The sequence below is a fragment of the Eucyclogobius newberryi genome, unplaced genomic scaffold, assembly GCF_026437365.1.
Source record: "Eucyclogobius newberryi isolate DKJ021-1_F unplaced genomic scaffold, fEucNew1.0.hap1 SCAF_18, whole genome shotgun sequence".
Classification (NCBI taxonomy): Eukaryota; Metazoa; Chordata; class Actinopteri; order Gobiiformes; family Gobiidae; genus Eucyclogobius; species Eucyclogobius newberryi.
Window position 1 is genome coordinate 18,482,509 of NW_027315812.1, and position 18,496 is coordinate 18,501,004.

The following is an 18,496-nucleotide window of genomic DNA, read 5'->3' on the forward strand; positions in this document are numbered from 1 at the left end:
AAGGCAAAATTAAATTCATTATAAACTTTAATCAATTTGTATTTACAAATACATACATTATCTAGGAACTTTCATATGAAACATTTGTATTTACAAAAGAGCTTTGACAAAAAGCGGATTCTATACAGAAAGGCGACATAAGTTACACATAATTGACCGTTCATATTTTTTACATCAATAACAAAAAAACTGTTGATAGTTGTTGATTTCAAGACAGAAGAAAATATTGTTAAGATGACTACCGTTAAAACTTAACTAATGGACATTTTGATTAACAATTCAGAGATTATCCAACATAAATTACTATAGCTTTCAATGATCACATGTAACAGTTTTGTAAAAAATGAAATCATTCAGGTTTAAATAATTATTAGTAACTACTTAATTGAGGTTTGTGTTATTGAAATCTGTGAACAGAGTAATACATTTGCAGAGTAGCGCCTCACATTGCCGAGCTGCCATCGTGGCCCAGAATGTGGCTGATGTTGTGTGCGGGCCGATTGGGCTGCTTACCGGAGTCTGCAGAGGCATTGGACAGAGACAGTAGGGGGGACATGGGCATGGATGAGCTGTCTGGAGGCATGCCTGTAGCAATCTCCGGAAACAAGGAAGTCAGGCTGAAGTTGGAGATGTGAGGAGTGATTCCAGAGGAATTGGCAATTGGAGGCATTGGAGGCATTTCAGGAAGAAGAGGGAAACTGGCCTGAGCAAAGCCTACAGGACGTGGAGGAGAGAGGATAGAACCAAAGCGGTTGTTCAGAGGAGGTGCACTGCTTTTGTCAGTGCTGGGGCTGGTAAACATTTGATTTGGGAAATATTGGAGAGTGACATCACTGGGCAGGCTAGGGTGGGTTGCTGGGGAGTAGGACGGATAAAAAGATGGTAAAGTATTTTGAGCCTCCACTGGTAAAAGTGAAGGTGTACGTGAAGTATTGGGCTGACTCACCGGTGGAATAAAAGAGGAGTTTGCATTGATAGGTGGGGGAGGATTCATTCCCCCTTCTGGAATAAAAGGAAACCCAAAGTTCTGTGTAAGATGTTGGTCAGGAACCAGGTTGTTGTCAGGGGGGACCTGAGACGTGTCTGGCATGAAGCGGACAATAGTGCTGCGGCGTGCCTCTGCTCCAGACTGTGGTCGACTGAGCAGCACCCCGCCTCCAGAGGGCAGAGAGAGATGTCCCTCAGACTCAAATGGGTTAGTGCTTCTGAGAGTACCTGAGCGAGCCCTGTCACCTGCTCTGAGCTTAGAGGGATGTGCGTCCCGTGTGATGTGGCGAGCGTGCTGGCTCACTACTGCAGATGGAGCTCTGGAGGGGGCAGAGGACCGGCCTGGCTCAGAGCTGCTATTGGGAGTGGGAGGATGGGGCAGACCGGTGCGAACACCACTATGGAGGTTACTACCAACCAGAGAAATGAGACCTTTGTTACCCTCTCCCAAACGCATCCCAGAAGGCTTCTGATTTTGTGAAACACTGGGGCTGGAGGCCTTTGCCTGCAATTCAGCTGAAGCGCTCCTGGGCACACAGTACTCCATGGACACAGGGGGGCAGCACTGAGCCACATGATTATGGCTGCTCTGCTCAGGAAGGTGAGGAGAGAGCAGACTCTGCATGAAGCTCTGATGACACACGTCCTGCACTGGACCAACCTGCACTTGAGAGGCAGGTCCATTGTAAGCACCTCGGTTACGTCCATCTGCTTGAGGCCCTCCTCCAATCCTAAATCCTCCAGAATGCTGCCCCTGAAGGCCTCTCTGTGCAGGAGGCCCAGACTTCACAGTAATGTCATTTCCGCGAGACACTTGTATCTCAAAACCACCCAGCTGATGTGGTGGCCCCATGGCTTTGAAACACTCAGAAACACGCTGCCCATCAGCTGGCCTGGGGTGGTCAGCAGGAATGCGGTTCTGTGGATTGTGACCAATGTTGGCCTTGGTCCTGGAGGTGTCCAGATATCCTCTGAGGTCCGGCTGTTCCTGCAGAGCTCCTCGGCCAGGCTGAAGGTGCACAGTCATGCGCTGGTCACTCGTGGAGCTTTTACCTATGAGAGCCTCTGCAGAGTAGTTGGAGACTCTGTGCCGTTCTTGTCGTGAGGGGCCACAGGCCAAATCAGAGGAGCGTGACACAGGGTTATTTGGTGGAGAGATGAGTGTCTGATCAATGTTTCTTGAACTCATCATCCTTTGCATCGCATTATGGTCCTGAACAGGCTAAAGGGAACAAGACAAATCACAGTTAATTTATAAATGGCAAGAAAATTAGGTCACAAAAATAAAAATGGGCCGATGTGATAATGATGCATACATCTGTCTGATACATATTATACTACTTAGATTTCATTGTATTTTAAGAGTACATGTACAACTATGAACCGACTTGACTCTTCCCCCCCAATATTTTTAAACCAATATTACAAAGGGTATTACTATTGTGTTATTATTATTATTATTGAGCCATTTATATACAGTAACACTAATATTGGAGCTACTTTGCCAACTGGTAATCCAATAAATTAAGAAACTACAAGGGAGAAACCTTTAACTTGTACTATATTCAGAAGAGCACAACTCACCTTGTGGTGGTCTTGCTGGGCCAGGTGGCTGCTGCGGTGGGGTCTGGGCCCAGGGGCGTCACAGCTCTTGTCCTGGTGCCTGAAGTGCTGCTGATGAAGAAGCTGCTGCTGCTGCTGCTGCTGCTGCTGCTGCTGCTGCTGCTGGAGGTGCTGTTGGTGTCTTGAGTGAGAGTTCTGGAGCTGTTGTGGATGCTGCTGGTTCTGGACCTGCTGCTGAGAATGCTGCTGTGGATGCTGCTGGGACGATGGGTGCTGCTGGGACGATGGGTGCTGCTGGGACGAGGGGTGCTGCTGGGACGAGGGGTGCTGCTGGGACGAGGGGTGCTGCTGGGACGAGGGGTGCTGCTGGGACGAGGGGTGCTGCTGGGATGATGGGTGCTGCTGCGATGATGGGTGCTGCTGCGATGATGGGTGCTGCTGGGACGATGGGTGCTGCTGGGTCGATGGGTGCTGCTGAGACGATGGGTGCTGCTGGGTCGATGGGTGCTGCTGGGTCGAAGAGTGCGGCTGGGACGATGGGTGCGGCTGGGGCGGTTGATGGGACTGTTGATGCTGTGGGGCTTGTTGTTGCTTCTGTTGCAGGGCAGCGGGTGATGAGGTCTGGCTTCCCCTGACAAGGTTCCTTTTCTTCTGAGCATGTTGCTGTTGCTGCTCTTGTTGCTGTAGCGCCCTCTGGTGCAGTGTGTGGCGCTGTGCGAGGTCTGGCTGGGTCAGGTGCTGCTGCAAATGATAAAGTTGTCTCTGTTGCTCTTGCTGCTGCTTCATGTAATGGTTTCCACCGAGGTTTGGACCAGTTTGTAATGTGTTGTGTTGCAGATGACCTTGAGGCAAATTAAGTACCCCTGGTTGGCCGTGCTCAGAGGGGCCTGGAGCAGGGCAGTGAGTCTCTGATGATCTAACTACTGGGCTCACAAAGGTGTTTGTAAATAAGGGGCCCCCGCTCTCATTATTAATCCTGGTCATGATAGCTGAAGATATTGGAGGCAGTTGACCCCCCATCAGTTGACTATGGTCCGGCCCCTTCACCTCAATTTGATTAACTAGGTTACCCGATGGCTGGCAAGGTTTGGCTCTCTTTCCAGCATTCATTATGACTTCTTCCTGAGCCTGCCTCTTGGGAATGATCTTAGCTCGTTCTGCCATGTTAAGTCCAGCCTGAGATCGCAGTAGAGCCGTCTTTAGAGGAGTGTATTCTGTGTGCTCGGCAGATGCTGAACAAGGAGAAAGAGCATTATTTGATTGCTGGGAAATGTGAGCTGTGGTGCAAACAGGAGAAGACACAGACGTCAGATTGGGAGACCCAGGGTATGGTTGCTGACTGTTGCTTGCCCGAATCAAGTTGTTCACACTGAGGCTGGCCACTGTGCTACTCTGTGAGGCAATTTGTGGCTGTGGAACAGTCTGAGAATGAGAGTATGAAAGACTTTGGGGGTGTCTACTTCCGCTTACAGTGCCCTCACCATCTTGTCCTCTGACAGAAGGAGGTACAGCAGGTTTTAATGTATCCAAGGTTTTATGATTTTTTTCCTGTCGTGTAGCTGACCCACATTCTTTATTTGGGGGAGGTTTTGTGGGCTCCCATGTGCCTGTGCTCGGGTTTGATATGCCCGTTTTGTTCCCAGTACAAACCCCGGTCCTCCGGTCAGGACTATCCTGCTCCAACATGGCCAATGCCAGCATCTCTGCCTGCTCTGATGTTAATACAAACGAGCTAAAAGAGCCAGAAGCAGCACTCATATGACCCTGAGGAAGCATTGATGCAACTGAAAATCCACGGCCTCCTGTCGCGGAGGACATGGGTGATTCAGTCTGTCTGTTCAGAGACAAAGATGATTCAGACGTTTGATCATCCAAGTTCGTATAAATCTGTTGATTATGTGTGAAGTCTTTTTTTGAGGCAATCTCAGAGCTTCCTGTGACAGGGTGTATCCTCTCTGTTTTGCTGTGTCTCTCCTCTTGCCCACCCTGGGCTGGTTTAGCTTCCGGGGCCTGACATGTGTTCATGTGTTGTATTGAACCACTGATATCAGTGACGATGGTTTTTGCCCCTGAACTGGATACACAGATTGGAGTATTTGAAAAGGGTGACACCAGAAAATTGGCTGTGGACACAACTGGCGTTACTGTGGACCCTGATCTAGAGCAAAGGGCAGGCTCCTGCATGAGTGATTCTTGAGGGTGACATACTGAAGATGACGGAGCAGTCTTATTTAATATTGCTGTTACAGTTGATGTACTATTAATACAGCTCATTTGGAGCCGTGTCTCAATGCCACAAGATAAAGATTTAGTTTGTTCACAAACTGTAGGGTTAGTCGTTTTGTTTTGTATTGTACTACTTTCTCTTTGCAGCTTATCTGCAGAGCTGGAGTTATTGGTGACAGTTAATTCGCTTCCAGGTGCTTTACTTGTTTTAATTTCATTAACTGTAGATGAACTATCTGACGGCTTAGGGATGTCTGTAACTGCTGTTGTTACAGCACTAATGTTAGACTTATTTAATATTTTGTTAGTTTGAGTTGTTGTGGCAGATTCAATATTTGGTATTGCAATTCTCTCTAGTGAACTGGCCACATCAACTGTATCAGTTTTTTGAGTCATTGTCACATTTAAAGAGGGAGTGCCTGAATAACTGCAAGGTGTAGTTGTTACAACTATAGGAGAACTTTGAATGATTTCTGGCGCTGAATTGTTTAACGCATTAGACACAATTGAACTTGCACTTGTAACAACTGTAGTCTTGGCCAAAATAACTGGTTTTGGTTTCTGTTCTTGACTCTTGACAGATTTTTTTTTCTTCAATGTTGTTTTTTTCATAGGTAAAGGTGTTTTGGGTTTTCTTCCTGTGGTCTTTGTATGATTGACTATGAGTGCTGGTTTAACTGGTTTCAAACATGGAACTTGAACAGGTAAAGTTACAGCACTTTCAGAACCAGATGTGGCAATAGGGGGCTGCTGCTGGATATTTGAAGAGGGTGAAGGGTTGTTCTGACCTGAAATGGCTAAAGGGATCCCTTTAGAAATACTCTGGTTAAGACTACTGAGGGCACCTAGACTGTTGAGGGCAACATTAGTAGTTGGTTCCTCTGTGGTGGTGGGCTGGATGAGCTGCAGTGTAGTCTGTCCACTGTTTGAAATTATTTTATCTGCCGTCTTTACGGGCTGCAGAGCAAATACCTGGCCATTCACAGTGATTGTCTGTGGGGTCACGGCAGCCGATGTGGGTGTGGTTGGTTGAGTGATAGGTTGGCATTTATTTTGTTGAGGTTGAACTGGGCGGGGAAGAATATGCACCAGTTGCTTCCCTCCAACAGTCTGTGGTGACATGACAGAGGTTGAACCAGTAGAGGCGATGTTTGTAGACCCTGCAGACAGAGGAGGAACAGCAGAAGGCACCACACCGACTGGAGTATTTTGTGGTGCTGGTGCAGGTGGATTGGGGGCTTGGATTATCACTATGTGTTGACAAGGATTTGGATTAGTTAGTTCCTCTCTCACAACTGTTTGAGTGGAACAAGCATTGGCCTGTTGTAGAATGACCACACTTGGGTTGTTTGTACTTTGTGGTGCAGTCACGCCTGGTGCCGTTGCATTGGCCGTTTTGACTTGCAGCACTTGCATTGTCTGAAGAAGAGGCAGCACAGCGGTTTGGGGCTGGGGAACCACAGGAGGCTGAGACAGGAGAGCTGCTGGAGGATGTGTGACCAATGAGGCCGGCTGAATGACAGCCGGCTGCGATACCACAGCAGAGTGGGTCATCACAGTGGGCTGGGGAACAACGGCTGATGGACTAAGAATGGCACAGGGATTTTGATGGGCTGAAGATTGTCTCATGGTGGGTTGTAGCTGTGACTGAATCTGGCTGCGTGTTTGCTGAGCCGGTGCAGTGGGCTGCATTTGCACTTGAATTGGTTGACATACCGTCACTCGCTGAACACCATGAGTGAAAGTGCTGCTGTCAGAAGTAGACAGACTCTGGCACACAGGCTGCACGGTGTTCCCTGCCATCTGTAAGGTGGTCCATGTTGTCTGTGTGCTGCCCGCTGCCTGTGCCATGAGCAGGGGCTGACTGTGAGGAACAGTGTACGCTACAGTCCTGATGGCATGATCCGGAGAAGCCCAACATGTAGAGGATCTGGCGGATGTTATGTTATGGTTAAGTGAGGGCAGACTAGATACTGGGACAAGAGCACTTTCACTGGGAAGAGCAGATGCAGAAGTGGTGGCTAAAGTCACTGTCTGGACAGGTGTAGCAGGCTGTAGTTGTGGCAAAGCTGTAGTGACTGCAGGAATCTGAAGGGTAATATAAGACACCGAGGGTGGGAGACTTGGAGCTACAGCTGGAGTCTCAACCACACACTGCTCTATCGCTTGGGGAGCGGTAACAGCTGAACTGGGAAGCAGTGATGGTGTTGGGGATGAGGTATTAACTTGAACCAAAGCTCCATTGACCCGTAACCTTGCACTGACCTCAGATGGTTGTTGAAGAACTAGTGTTTCCATTGGTTGTGCTCTTGAGTCCAAGTCCTTGTCATTAGAATAGACAATTATACCCTTTTGAATTTGAGAAGTTACATTGGAAATCTTGGTACATCGCTGTTTGCCTTTCCAGTGAATAGTGGGATCCTCCAAAATATCATGGGCTTTGAGCAACTGAATGTAGTGGGCACTTTCTTTTCTCAGCTCCTCCAACTGAAGCCTTAGACGACGTATTTCCCCTGCTGAAAACATACAAATGTTTACTTAATAAACACGTAATAATTCAGAGAACCTCATGGCTGATATCTGAGCCACCAATGTACTTATAACATACCTTGAGTTTTATCTCCTCCTTCCAAAAGCATTGCATCATTTTGTTTCTTTAACTCAGTGATGTATCGAAAAGCCTGGTCCAAAATCATGATTTTACTCTATTAAAAAAAACATGCAGTTTAACAAATAAGAGTCAATGCATGCACTGATTATAATAGGGCCAGCATTTTTTCCTCACCTGTTTAAGAGCTTGTGAACAAGGCAGTAGATTTCCAATACGACTAATTCCAGCATTAATTTTCTCTTTTCTGTGTCTTTCAACTTTTAAAATATAAATTTGATATAAGGAGATAGATTGATAGAGGGGGAGAGGGGAAGAGAGGGATAAATATAACGTTGCATACAAAAAACACCCACACTTGCTAACAAACCCTACCTGCATTGTGTGATTCTTTGTTTTTCTTCTTCCTACAACAAATGCCATCATTATAATACATTTAACATGTAACTTATTTTATTCTAAAAATAATAATAAAACAAAGGCAAAATAAAAAATAAAGCTCATACGTAAAATATGTGAAAGTAATGTATTTACTTAGGTTTTCGCCCAGATGTTTGAGTTTCAGTCATCTCTGGCATCCTGTCCAAACAGCTGCCTTTCGCATCACACAGCAATTCCCATTTTCACAAAACTGACTCCAAAAAACCGGACAGGTCCTGGGGAGACAGCGAAAAATACTTTACAGTAAAAGACAGAATAATACATCTCTCCAAGCTAGACTCGTTCTATTCGCTGAAAACTGTTAGACAGTAACACAGTTAAGTGACATGTTTATATTAATATGAATTACACCAATAACCCAACTAAAACAGCACTTACATCCTTTACATCCTTTCGCGTAACAAACCATAGATTATGTTGCAAACTCCTTTATGGTTAGCTCCATGCTAGCTTAGCTTAGCGGATAAAATTAACGGCAAAGTTACGCGGGATGAGTTACCTTTCTGATACGTAGGGAAACTAATAAATGGTGCTTTTACTAACCTGTGGGATATTCATGTTATGGTCTATATACAGCAGCAAGTCTAAATAACAGGCAAGCTGCTAATACACCAGCCCAAGTCAACTCATCTTCCAAACAACCTGCGTACGTCTAACATGGTGCAAAAGGGGGCGGGCTCTGGTATAATCAGCCAATAGCAATCCATAGACGAGAGGTCTGAGCCAATCATCAAGAAGATACATATGTGATACAATAACGTTATTACTGTTTTGTCTCTAGCTCTTGGGTGGGATCGCGATGTGCACTCAATGTGCACTCATCTGCTGCATATGATGGAAATAAGTGAGCTATATAGTCCTCCATTAGAACTAACAATAAAGATGATTCAAAATAAAAACAAATTAGTTTCGTGGTATTTACTGCAAATAGTAATTCCTTTATTTAGACGTTAAAAAGTTTTACAATATAGAGCTTCAGAAAAGATAAAATTCTTCAAACAAAGGATGATCATGCTTGTACTACAGTGGAGAGAGGACAGATCTCTCCTTGCATGCAGAGGGTCAGAGTTTCCTCCGGGCAATGCACTACTCCAGATCAAATCAAAAGTTTAACAAAATTCGGCACAGTAGAGTTCTTTGCTGTGTGTCAGACTCAATGAAACTGGCTACATATTGTGCCAAAGGCAATGTTTTTACCAAAACAAGACACCCAATATAATGCCCACAGCACAATCAAATCTTAGCAAGCAAAACAAATTGTAATTCAACCATTTAATATTTGAATTACAATCCAAAACATTCAGGAAAATTTGCAGTTTTGCTAATAAATTCCATTTATCCCAGCAATCCCAGGGGAACCTCTGAACCATTGCCATTGCAGAGTTAAAATAACAAACCGCTGTTTGGAGCGTTAAAAGACTGAAGTTAAGAATACTATAAACGTTGACTACATTGTTCCACCACCACCACACAACCGTATTGCCTCTCACATGCAAGTGCCAAGGCTTTAGCCTCTCACATGTAAGTGCCAAGGCTAGATGTTCACTTATACCTTTGAATATGCAACATGTCACCAACCAGGTCCGATTCTATGAATCCCAGAGTGATGGTGAGTGAGCTGCAACTGTTCCAACTCAAACTGGAGGGACTGAACAATGGCCGTTAGAACAATGGCCGTTAAAACACTTCTGCTCTTTCAACAGTCTTCTCCGGCTCCTTATTATAGAGATGGCCCCAGCAATGCTATAGCCACATTAAAACTCAAAACACAACTGTATGATTTGCAAACACTGTACCTCTCCTCCACTCAGTTAAAAGCCATCTCATGTCAAAACAATCGAGAGTGATTTTTTTTTCAAATTTTAACTGTTTGTATAAAGAACAAGAGCAACAATTTAAGGGGACCCTTGGGCAGAAACAAATGCAGGTATTTTGTATAATAAATCTGGTATCTCTTTTTAGCGTCCTTTGAAGAAAGTGTTACTGTGTCAACCCTGGGGAATTTTTCACAGTTCTGTTTCTGTGGAGGCAGGCACATCTGTGCTCTTCAAAAGACGTGCCTTTACTCTGCCTTTTGAAGCTCTCCTGTAGTAGGTGCACATGGGCTACGCAGACTCTTCTGCAACACATGGGCGTCTGCAGGCTCTATCCTCTTGTAGTAATTTTTCTTTGTTTCAATGATCTCAAAACCAAACTTCTGGTAAAAGTCAATGGCTGACTCATTGCTGATCTGCACATGACTGTGGATGAAACCATAATTAGTGTCAGGTTTAAAACAAAAAACAAAAGAAAATACAAGTGAAACACAAAAATACTCACAGGTAAATGTTGTCAAAAGTCCCATCCTTCTCACAGATGTTTAGCACATGATTCAGCATTTTTGTACCTTTACAGCAACACAAATAGAAGCCATAAAGCAAAACAGGTCACAATCACATTTCTTCAGATGAGTGATTCTTACCAATTCCAAGTCTTCGGTAGGGTGCTAGACATCCAAGCGTCATGATGTACAGTCTCTTCTGATTTTGAGAATGGTCCACTCGACAGCACACAGCTCCCACTGCTATGTCATTAAAGTATGCTACAGGCATAGCAAGAAAAACAGACAATATCAATTGAGTAGTAAATATTTGAAAATTGTTATATCAAGGATGAAACTTACCAAGCTTTGCAAGCTCCCCAACTTCCAATACATCCTTGTAAAATTTATCGTTGTAGCTGACGGGGAAGATGACTTGATTGAGTCGTTTCAATTGTTTTATGTTATGGGGTGTTACATCCCCCAGCTCGATCCGGCTACTGGAACAAGAGCAAACTGGTTAAATAGGTGACAATCAATGTGTAGTCAAGCTTAAAAAAAAATCTCTCAGTATCATATGGAATAAACCAGATTAAATCCCATCAGGATTTACTTAATGAGGGGAATGAAGGAACCTGTGTAAAAGGTCTAAGACTATTTATAGTTGCAGTAGTACACATGAAAAACAGCTGTTGGTCACGTGTGATTTTTGGTTTCGGTGCCAACATCATTACTACCGGAGAATAATTTTTTAAAAATCGGTTGTATTAATTTCATCCTTAAAAATGTACAAATCATAATCAGAAATTGTTCAAAAATCAAATTGGACAAGGCTCTTATAATCTCACATTGACATATCAGGTTTCACTAAGGGCATGTTTATGTATATTTTAAGAAGAAAAACTACAGAACACGTAGGGCTTCCTAAAGATACAGTAGTTATGGTAGACTTTTAGCAGAGTAAGTCAATATGGTATTCGAGTTTACATAATATATATACAGTGCGTTAAATGTTCCTGACTCAGCTCCCTGGTACTAGTTAGCCTGTTAGCTTAGCTTCAAGAAACACGAGTGAAGAAGACACAACGTGAGTGACAACAGTGATGTACATAAGACATTGCAGTGTTGAAATTTAGGACCCCGTTGTTCCATTTCAAGAGAAAATAAAGCAATTCTCAGAGTACCTAGCTAGCTGTCTCCTCCCGCCTCCCCGTGTAAAAAACAGACATGAAAAACTTTGCCTGTGTAAGCTACTTATTCGTGACTCGAAGGCTTACACTCACCCTTTCATTGTAAACAGGGACACTCCCTTATTTTCTGTAGGACGAGTGTTTGGAGTTGTTTGGAGTAAAAATAAAGAATTTTAACAAAGTTGGGGTTGGGGATGCGTTCCGCTTTACCCTCCACATGTAGCTAGGTACTTGCGATTAGCTCGAGCCGCACTCGTCCACCACTCTGTCAACTCTGACCCCCTCGCGCATGCGCACGACAGTTGCGTCGCTGGAAGGGAAAAATATATTTTAATGTGTTGATTAATTATTAGGACTGAATATTTTATGGATGTTTTATCTTCAGTGGTAAAATATCTAATTTTTGGGTAAATTATAATATTGTTTACTCGAATAAACTTACTTACACGCGAGGTGGGTATCATTAATCGGCTGAATCTGCCATTTTGGCTCTGTCCAAAAGACTTATACAATTATAAAACCACAGATAGTTTCTGTGTTCATTCGTTATTGAATTAAACTGTTATTTCGCTTTGATTAGTCGTGATTTCTTTGTCCATTCAAAATAAATATTCAGCTGTGCATCACTTGCATGTTTAATAATACTCACTTGCTTGAGCTGCGTGTAGATCCAAAATGGCGCCGGTTGCTTTGGCCGCATCACGGCTCTGTCTCAAGTGAATGAAGTCAGCTGACCACAGCCTGCTGTCACGCATCTCCGCTCCGTTTCACTTCTACACAAGACTGTAAACCACGACAGTGAAACCAGAAGGTGAGTTCGACTTTGTCCATTTCTGTTTTAAATATTTTCCTAGTAGCATTGAAAGCCTGGGACCACAGTTTTCCAGTTTAGCTTTGCACCAAAACGTAGGACAGAGCTTAGCCAAACAGGCCGTGTGGCGTCTGCCTTGCTATCGGTTTCATGGCAGGATCACAAAACGTACAAAGATACACACGTATATGACTTGACCAGTAAAACATAAATAATTCAATCAGTTCGCGCTATACTGCGTCTAGGCGTGTGCTGCTATTGACGCTCAATGTCGTGTAAAATAAACATTGGGCTTTTTACGTGAGATACTCGGTACACGGTGCACAGCTCCTCTCCAACAGTAAAATATGGTTCGTCCGATTTTCATTTCATATTTATGAACTTCTGTTTAAACCATGATCTTGGAATGTTTAAATCAAGTAATAAATTAACGCCTGTGTCCTGGAAATATTTGTAGTAACCTCTCACTTACATGTTACATGTAGCAGTAAAGGGACTGAAGGCACCATCCAAAGAAAGACATATCCACAATCAATTCAACTGCTTTCTTTGCTTTATACACAGGGCCCTGTTATGTAAATATGAAATAATCTATTCCCGTAATTGTGACAAATTATTAAATGCACCAGTATCAAATTTGGGTTTCATTTCTGTATGGTAGTGTTTGTCTTTTATGTGCTACGATTTGTAATTTCCAGAATTGCATTATGTTAGTTTTACACTTCCCCAAAGTCTCATGGAGCAAACCAGTCATGTGCCAGGGTCATATGATTAAGTGTCATGGCTTCTCTTCAGTCTGCTCTGGGAAATATAATGGCACCGTCAGGCGTGGACACTGCGAAACACAACATTTGTTTCATATTTGTTTCTTTTAAGACATATTAGTAAACTGTATTCTTTATCCAGCTCGATGCCTATATCGATAGTTTTGGCAGTAATTCTGTTTAATACACGACTAAGGTTTTTGTGCAATATGTAATTAATAATAATACAAATTAAACGACATACATTTTCGTCAGATTAGAAATTGTATCCTTTTAGTTCTGAAGATTTCTCGGTTTTGTAGTTCCTATACTTGCACATTAGGGGGAGCTGCTTTCATCCAGAAGACTTAACTGAACAGGAAGATCTCTGCTTCTGTGGGAAGGACAAAATAAGGGCACTCATGTCGTTTTAAAGTACACGACATGAGTGCCCTGATTACTGAAACAAGTAATTGCAAGGTACAGGTTTTCCAGGTTTATGGCCTTTTTAAATTAATGTCCTCCCATCTTAGTAGAAATGCATAAGAGCACAAAATGAGAAAAGTCCGTCAATTGCAGTGACCAATTGTTAGACAATTTTGTAGTCGAAGTCCAAAAAAGTCTCTTATTTATATTTACATGTGTATTTTTTTTCCTATTTAGTCATACTACGATTGTCAAGATGGACATGTCCAAGCTGCCAAAAATCAGGGATGAGGAACGGGAAAGCCAGTTTGGATTTGTGCATGGAGTGTCCGGACCAGGTTCGAATACTTAACTGCCTCATTTCTTCAGTGAAACTTGTATCATTCAAAAAATTGTCAAATGCTCTTGTTTTTGTTTGATCGCCACAGTGGTGACGGCTACAGCCATGGCCGGAGCAGCTATGTATGAACTGGTTCGTGTGGGACACTGTGAGCTGGTGGGGGAGATCATCAGGCTGGAGGGTGATATGGCCACCATTCAAGTCTATGAGGAGACATGTATCTTTTGGATCATTTTGTTACTAGTACTACCTATTAGTCGCTATAAAGCTGGTTGTAGATAGAATACACAATTTGTGTCCATTCACATAATTTTCCTGAACTTTTACTCAGCTGGTGTTTCCGTTGGAGACCCTGTTTTGCGCACAGGAAAGCCTCTGTCTGTCGAGCTTGGGCCAGGATGCATGGGCTCTATTTTTGATGGTATCCAGCGACCACTGAAGGATATTAATGATATTACACAAAGCATCTACATCCCCAGAGGTGTCAACATTGGCGCACTTAATCGAGACATAAAATGGGAATTTTCTCCCAGTAAAAATTTAAGGGTATGTTCTTCTGCTTCTTAAGAAAAACTGTAAAAGTTGCATGAACAAAATTTGACTGATAATTTCTTAGGTTGGCAGTCACATCACAGGAGGAGACATCTATGGTGTTGTTTATGAGAACTCTCTCATCAAGCACAAGATCATGCTTCCGCCTAAAAACAGAGGCACTGTAACTTATGTGGCACCACAAGGAAACTACGATGTCAGCGTAGGTATTCTTCCCCTTTGAATAAAGTTTGTCATGAAGATTCTAGTTGTTAATATTGGTGGATGTCTTTTTAGGATGTGGTCATGGAGCTGGAGTTTGAAGGTGTGAAGGAAAAGTTTACTATGATTCAAGTGTGGCCTGTCAGACAAGTGCGCCCAGTCACAGAGAAACTTCCTGCAAACCATCCCCTGCTGACTGGACAGAGGGTGCTCGATGCTCTTTTTCCGTGAGTAAAATTAGTTTTCTCTGCTCCTCAAGCATGTTTACATTTTACACTCAAGTGAGATTCAGCCTCCCGTCACATTTTGAAGGAGGAGGACTTTTCTGGTTAATTAAAGGTCAATCCATTAGGTTTGGCCTTGTGTGATTCCACATTGCTCCAGTGAAGCTAATCAACCAAAATTACTTTAAATCTCTAATTTCCAACCCGCACAATACCAAGAAAGAGGTATTTTCTGTTTATTTTGGGATTTGGTTACAATACATCACATTATGTTGTATGCAATATAACTTAGTTACTAAGTAAGGTAGTATAACTTGGTAATGTTTATATTATATTATGTTTTACAAGGCAGACTAAACATTCTTTCGTTCATTCAAAGGTGTGTACAAGGTGGAACCACAGCTATTCCAGGAGCTTTTGGATGTGGTAAAACTGTCATCTCCCAGTCTTTGTCTAAGTACTCCAACAGCGAAGTCATCGTCTATGTTGGATGTGGGGAGCGTGGCAATGAGATGTCTGAAGTACTACGAGACTTCCCTGAGGTAATGAATCTCATACTGTCTGTGGTGCATGTGTCGGCACTATTCAAATCACTTCTTCTTCTTCAAATATCACAATAAACAATAGTTGACCATGGAAGTGGACGGGAAGACAGAAAGCATCATGAAGAGAACGGCGTTAGTAGCAAATACCTCTAACATGCCTGTAGCTGCCAGAGAAGCTTCTATCTACACAGGTCATTTGTACTAAATTAACTGACCAGAATGTTTCCATTTTTATTTCCTTTAGTTTATTCATGCATCATATTAATCTTGCAGGTATCACCCTATCTGAGTACTTCAGAGACATGGGATATAATGTGAGCATGATGGCTGACTCTACTTCCCGTTGGGCTGAGGCTCTCAGGGAGATTTCTGGTCGTTTGGCTGAGATGCCTGCTGGTGAGTTTTAGTCTCCTGGAGTGCACAAAACTTTACTTAGTAAACTTACAGCTGGCATTTGTTTTTTATGTAGTCTCTTTAATCTAGCAAATGTTCTTGTGTGCCATCAGACAGTGGTTATCCTGCTTATCTGGGAGCGCGTCTGGCCTCCTTCTATGAGCGAGCTGGAAGGGTTAAATGTCTGGGTAATCCTGAGCGAGAGGGCAGTGTTAGTATTGTAGGAGCGTGAGTATAACCTTTTTCCACTAGACTAATATTGCAGGTTTGCTTAGTGGGAGTTATACGGTAGTAATACATTTGTGTATTTTCAGTGTGTCACCCCCTGGTGGTGACTTCTCTGATCCTGTTACCTCAGCCACACTTGGTATTGTTCAGGTAAAATAAAATATGCAGGATCACTTATATCCAAAGTGATTATTATTTGACAGTATTTTCTCTTTTCCAAGGTGTTCTGGGGTTTGGATAAGAAGCTAGCTCAGAGGAAACACTTCCCATCTGTAAATTGGCTTATTAGCTACAGCAAGTACACACGGGCATTAGATGAATATTATGACAAACACTTCCCAGAATTTGTGCCTCTCCGCACAAAGGCAAAGGAAATTTTACAGGAAGAAGAGGACTTGGCTGAGATTGTGCAGCTTGTAGGAAAGGTAACAAATGTGCATGCACACTTACTATATCAAATGTGAATGAGTTTAACTTGACTCATTTTTACTTTTGTCATAAACAGGCGTCTCTGGCAGAAACAGACAAGATTACTCTGGAAGTTGCAAAACTTCTTAAAGATGATTTCTTGCAGCAGAATGGTTACACTCCATATGACAGGTCTATATTGATTTTCTAAGTTTACGTTGAATGAGTTCAGGTTTATGCTTAGCTGTGTTTGTCTATTTCAGGTTCTGTCCCTTCTATAAAACGGTGGGCATTTTGTCCAATATGATTGCTTTCTATGACATGGCACGACATGCAGTGGAAACCACAGCTCAGAGTGACAACAAGATCACTTGGGCCATGATCAAAGAGCACATGGGTGAAGTTCTTTATAGGATCAGCTCCATGAAATTCAAGGTATTTATTTATCCAAGAGGTTTGGTCAAGTAATCATATTTGCCCTGACCACAGTGGTTAGACTCCATGTCCCACAACATAAATGTGATTAAGCTGGCTGCATATTCTGGGTTCTCCAGCCAGAGTTCAAAGGCATGCATCATAGGTTTTTAATTTATGCCTCTTGGCAAAGTATCTTTCAGCACAAGTTTGCATACAAATCACAAACAAATTCCCCCTGTAAAAGCTGCTGACTTTCGGCCCACCTAATTTCATTGTGCAATCTGAAAGTTTGACCAAAAAGCGCATCGTTTATATCTGTAATGAACGGCTCCAGAGCTGGCCATTTGCAACCTTTGCCTGACATTGTAACAAATTACATCAGCGATACACGCCCTGCCTCAATCTGCAGTAAACACTTTTGTGTGCCCTTCAGAGTAGACTCTCTTTGAATGGATTTCCCTCACCGTATATTTGGCCACAAGTAATAGAAAATACCACCACGTGTGCCGCTTGTGGTGTAGTGGATAGCACATATGCATGCAAGTTTGAATCTGGCTCTCGACAATTTGCAGAATGTAGTACTGTCCTGTCGAAATCCTTCAAAAAAATGAAACTCCACCACGTATAGTGCCCGGGCATCAAGGCTTTGTGTGCGTGCCTGTCCCTGTGGCCCTTTTAAAATCCTGTCAAATTTAGTCTTTTGTAAACATGTTTGACGCTTGCTTCCTACTCGACTCCCCAGGACCCAGTGAAGGATGGTGAGCCTAAGATCAAGGCTGAGTATGCCCAGCTGCTGGAGGACATGCAGAACGCCTTCCGCACTTTGGAGGAATAAAAGAAGCACACGCTTTCCCAGATCTCATCTCCACGGCTGCGTCACATTCCACTTCGCTGTATTTCCTGATGAACCCCTTGTGCTCCCTGTGCTCTTGTGGTCGGTTGTGTGCGTGCTGTTTCATGTGGAGGGAAAAAGAGAAACGATGTACTGTATTCATATTTCTGTTGCCTCAAGTGGGCGATCTCTGGATCCTCTGCATGGTCATCGATTGTGAGCGTGTTTGAAAGAGGCATCACTCTGTTTTGTTTTTGTTTACATGATCTTACATCTGTTCTTTTCTTAAATAGGTTTTTTTGATTGTTGTGTTGTAATTTCACATCTCATCTGTACAAAAGAGTATTGAATATAAATTTAATTAGATCATCTATTTATTGCCAGCATTATAACATGAAGGCTTTGTTTTTATAGTGTTTCATGTTGTACCGTGTTGCATTCTTGCTGTAGGAGTGTGTAAGCCTCATCCAATAGTTTCATCACGTTTCTCCCAAAGAATAAAGGAATGGGGTGAAAAAAAATATGTTGTCGAGTTGCTTCTTGAGCTGCTGAAGGAGCTGTTCCACTGGTCTGTCTGCATTTTTGGTCAGCATTGTTTCTATTTTAAAACAATTGTTTTTATACTTTTGTTAATTTATAAAGACAAAAGTTGGTTGTTTTTACCTTGACATGTTCCGGTGAGCATCTTACACTTCTGAAGCATTTAAATTTGAACTTTAAAAAACCCATACGCTTCTAGGCTGTAAATACAATGTTCTTAAGTGTAATGCTGGGGATGTAAGTTTGGTTGGGTTAACTGGTGTATACAGACAAATGAGCGAAATGAGCGTCACCAGTGGGATGACAACTCCCTGAAGGTGATCTCAACAGGTAAGACACGATGTGCATGTAAAAGACAGACCCAGAACCACAACTAGGCAATTATGCTGTGAGTCTGAGTAAAAATTTTATTCTCTGAGTGGAAATTAACCAAACCTTAATCCTGGGTCCACATCGTGTCAGGTGAGTAAATTTGGCCTACTCAAAAGTTTTCCCACGTGCATGTTTTTATTCATGCCTAAA

General features: G+C 42.9%; 3 protein-coding genes across 4 annotated transcripts; 1 reads left to right on the top strand and 2 right to left on the bottom strand.

Annotated features, from left to right (window-relative positions):
- Positions 1–274: 274 nt before the first annotated feature.
- LOC140364609 (basic helix-loop-helix domain-containing protein USF3) lies at positions 275–8,502 on the bottom strand. The gene is made up of 7 exons (XM_072450837.1): positions 8,369–8,502; positions 7,919–8,040; positions 7,760–7,791; positions 7,562–7,644; positions 7,385–7,481; positions 2,572–7,292; positions 275–2,209 (listed from the first exon to the last, which is right to left on the bottom strand). Exons 2-7 carry the CDS (start codon positions 7,960–7,962, stop codon positions 443–445), a joined length of 6,744 nt encoding a protein of 2,247 aa, XP_072306938.1. The 5' UTR covers positions 7,963–8,040; positions 8,369–8,502; the 3' UTR covers positions 275–442.
- Positions 8,503–8,742: 240 nt separating this feature from the next.
- On the bottom strand, positions 8,743–11,614 carry naa50 (N-alpha-acetyltransferase 50, NatE catalytic subunit). Of its 2 annotated transcripts, none has more exons than XM_072450839.1 (5): positions 11,408–11,614; positions 10,488–10,624; positions 10,287–10,406; positions 10,145–10,211; positions 8,743–10,065 (listed from the first exon to the last, which is right to left on the bottom strand). In XM_072450839.1, the coding sequence occupies exons 1-5, from the start codon at positions 11,413–11,415 to the stop codon at positions 9,888–9,890; spliced, it is 510 nt and encodes a 169-aa protein (XP_072306940.1). In that variant the 5' UTR covers positions 11,416–11,614; the 3' UTR covers positions 8,743–9,887. The 2 variants fall into 2 exon arrangements, with proteins under 2 accessions (XP_072306940.1, XP_072306941.1); XM_072450840.1 differs by having other exon boundaries at positions 10,488–10,621; positions 11,408–11,601.
- Positions 11,615–11,970: 356 nt separating this feature from the next.
- atp6v1ab (ATPase H+ transporting V1 subunit Ab) lies at positions 11,971–17,955 on the top strand. Its single transcript, XM_072450841.1, has 15 exons — positions 11,971–12,125; positions 13,532–13,632; positions 13,723–13,851; positions 13,966–14,180; positions 14,251–14,388; positions 14,463–14,614; positions 14,991–15,153; positions 15,239–15,347; positions 15,430–15,552; positions 15,663–15,777; positions 15,864–15,927; positions 15,999–16,202; positions 16,283–16,377; positions 16,449–16,620; positions 17,345–17,955. Exons 2-15 carry the CDS (start codon positions 13,551–13,553, stop codon positions 17,435–17,437), a joined length of 1,854 nt encoding a protein of 617 aa, XP_072306942.1. The 5' UTR covers positions 11,971–12,125; positions 13,532–13,550; the 3' UTR covers positions 17,438–17,955.
- The last annotated feature ends 541 nt before the right edge of the window (positions 17,956–18,496 follow it).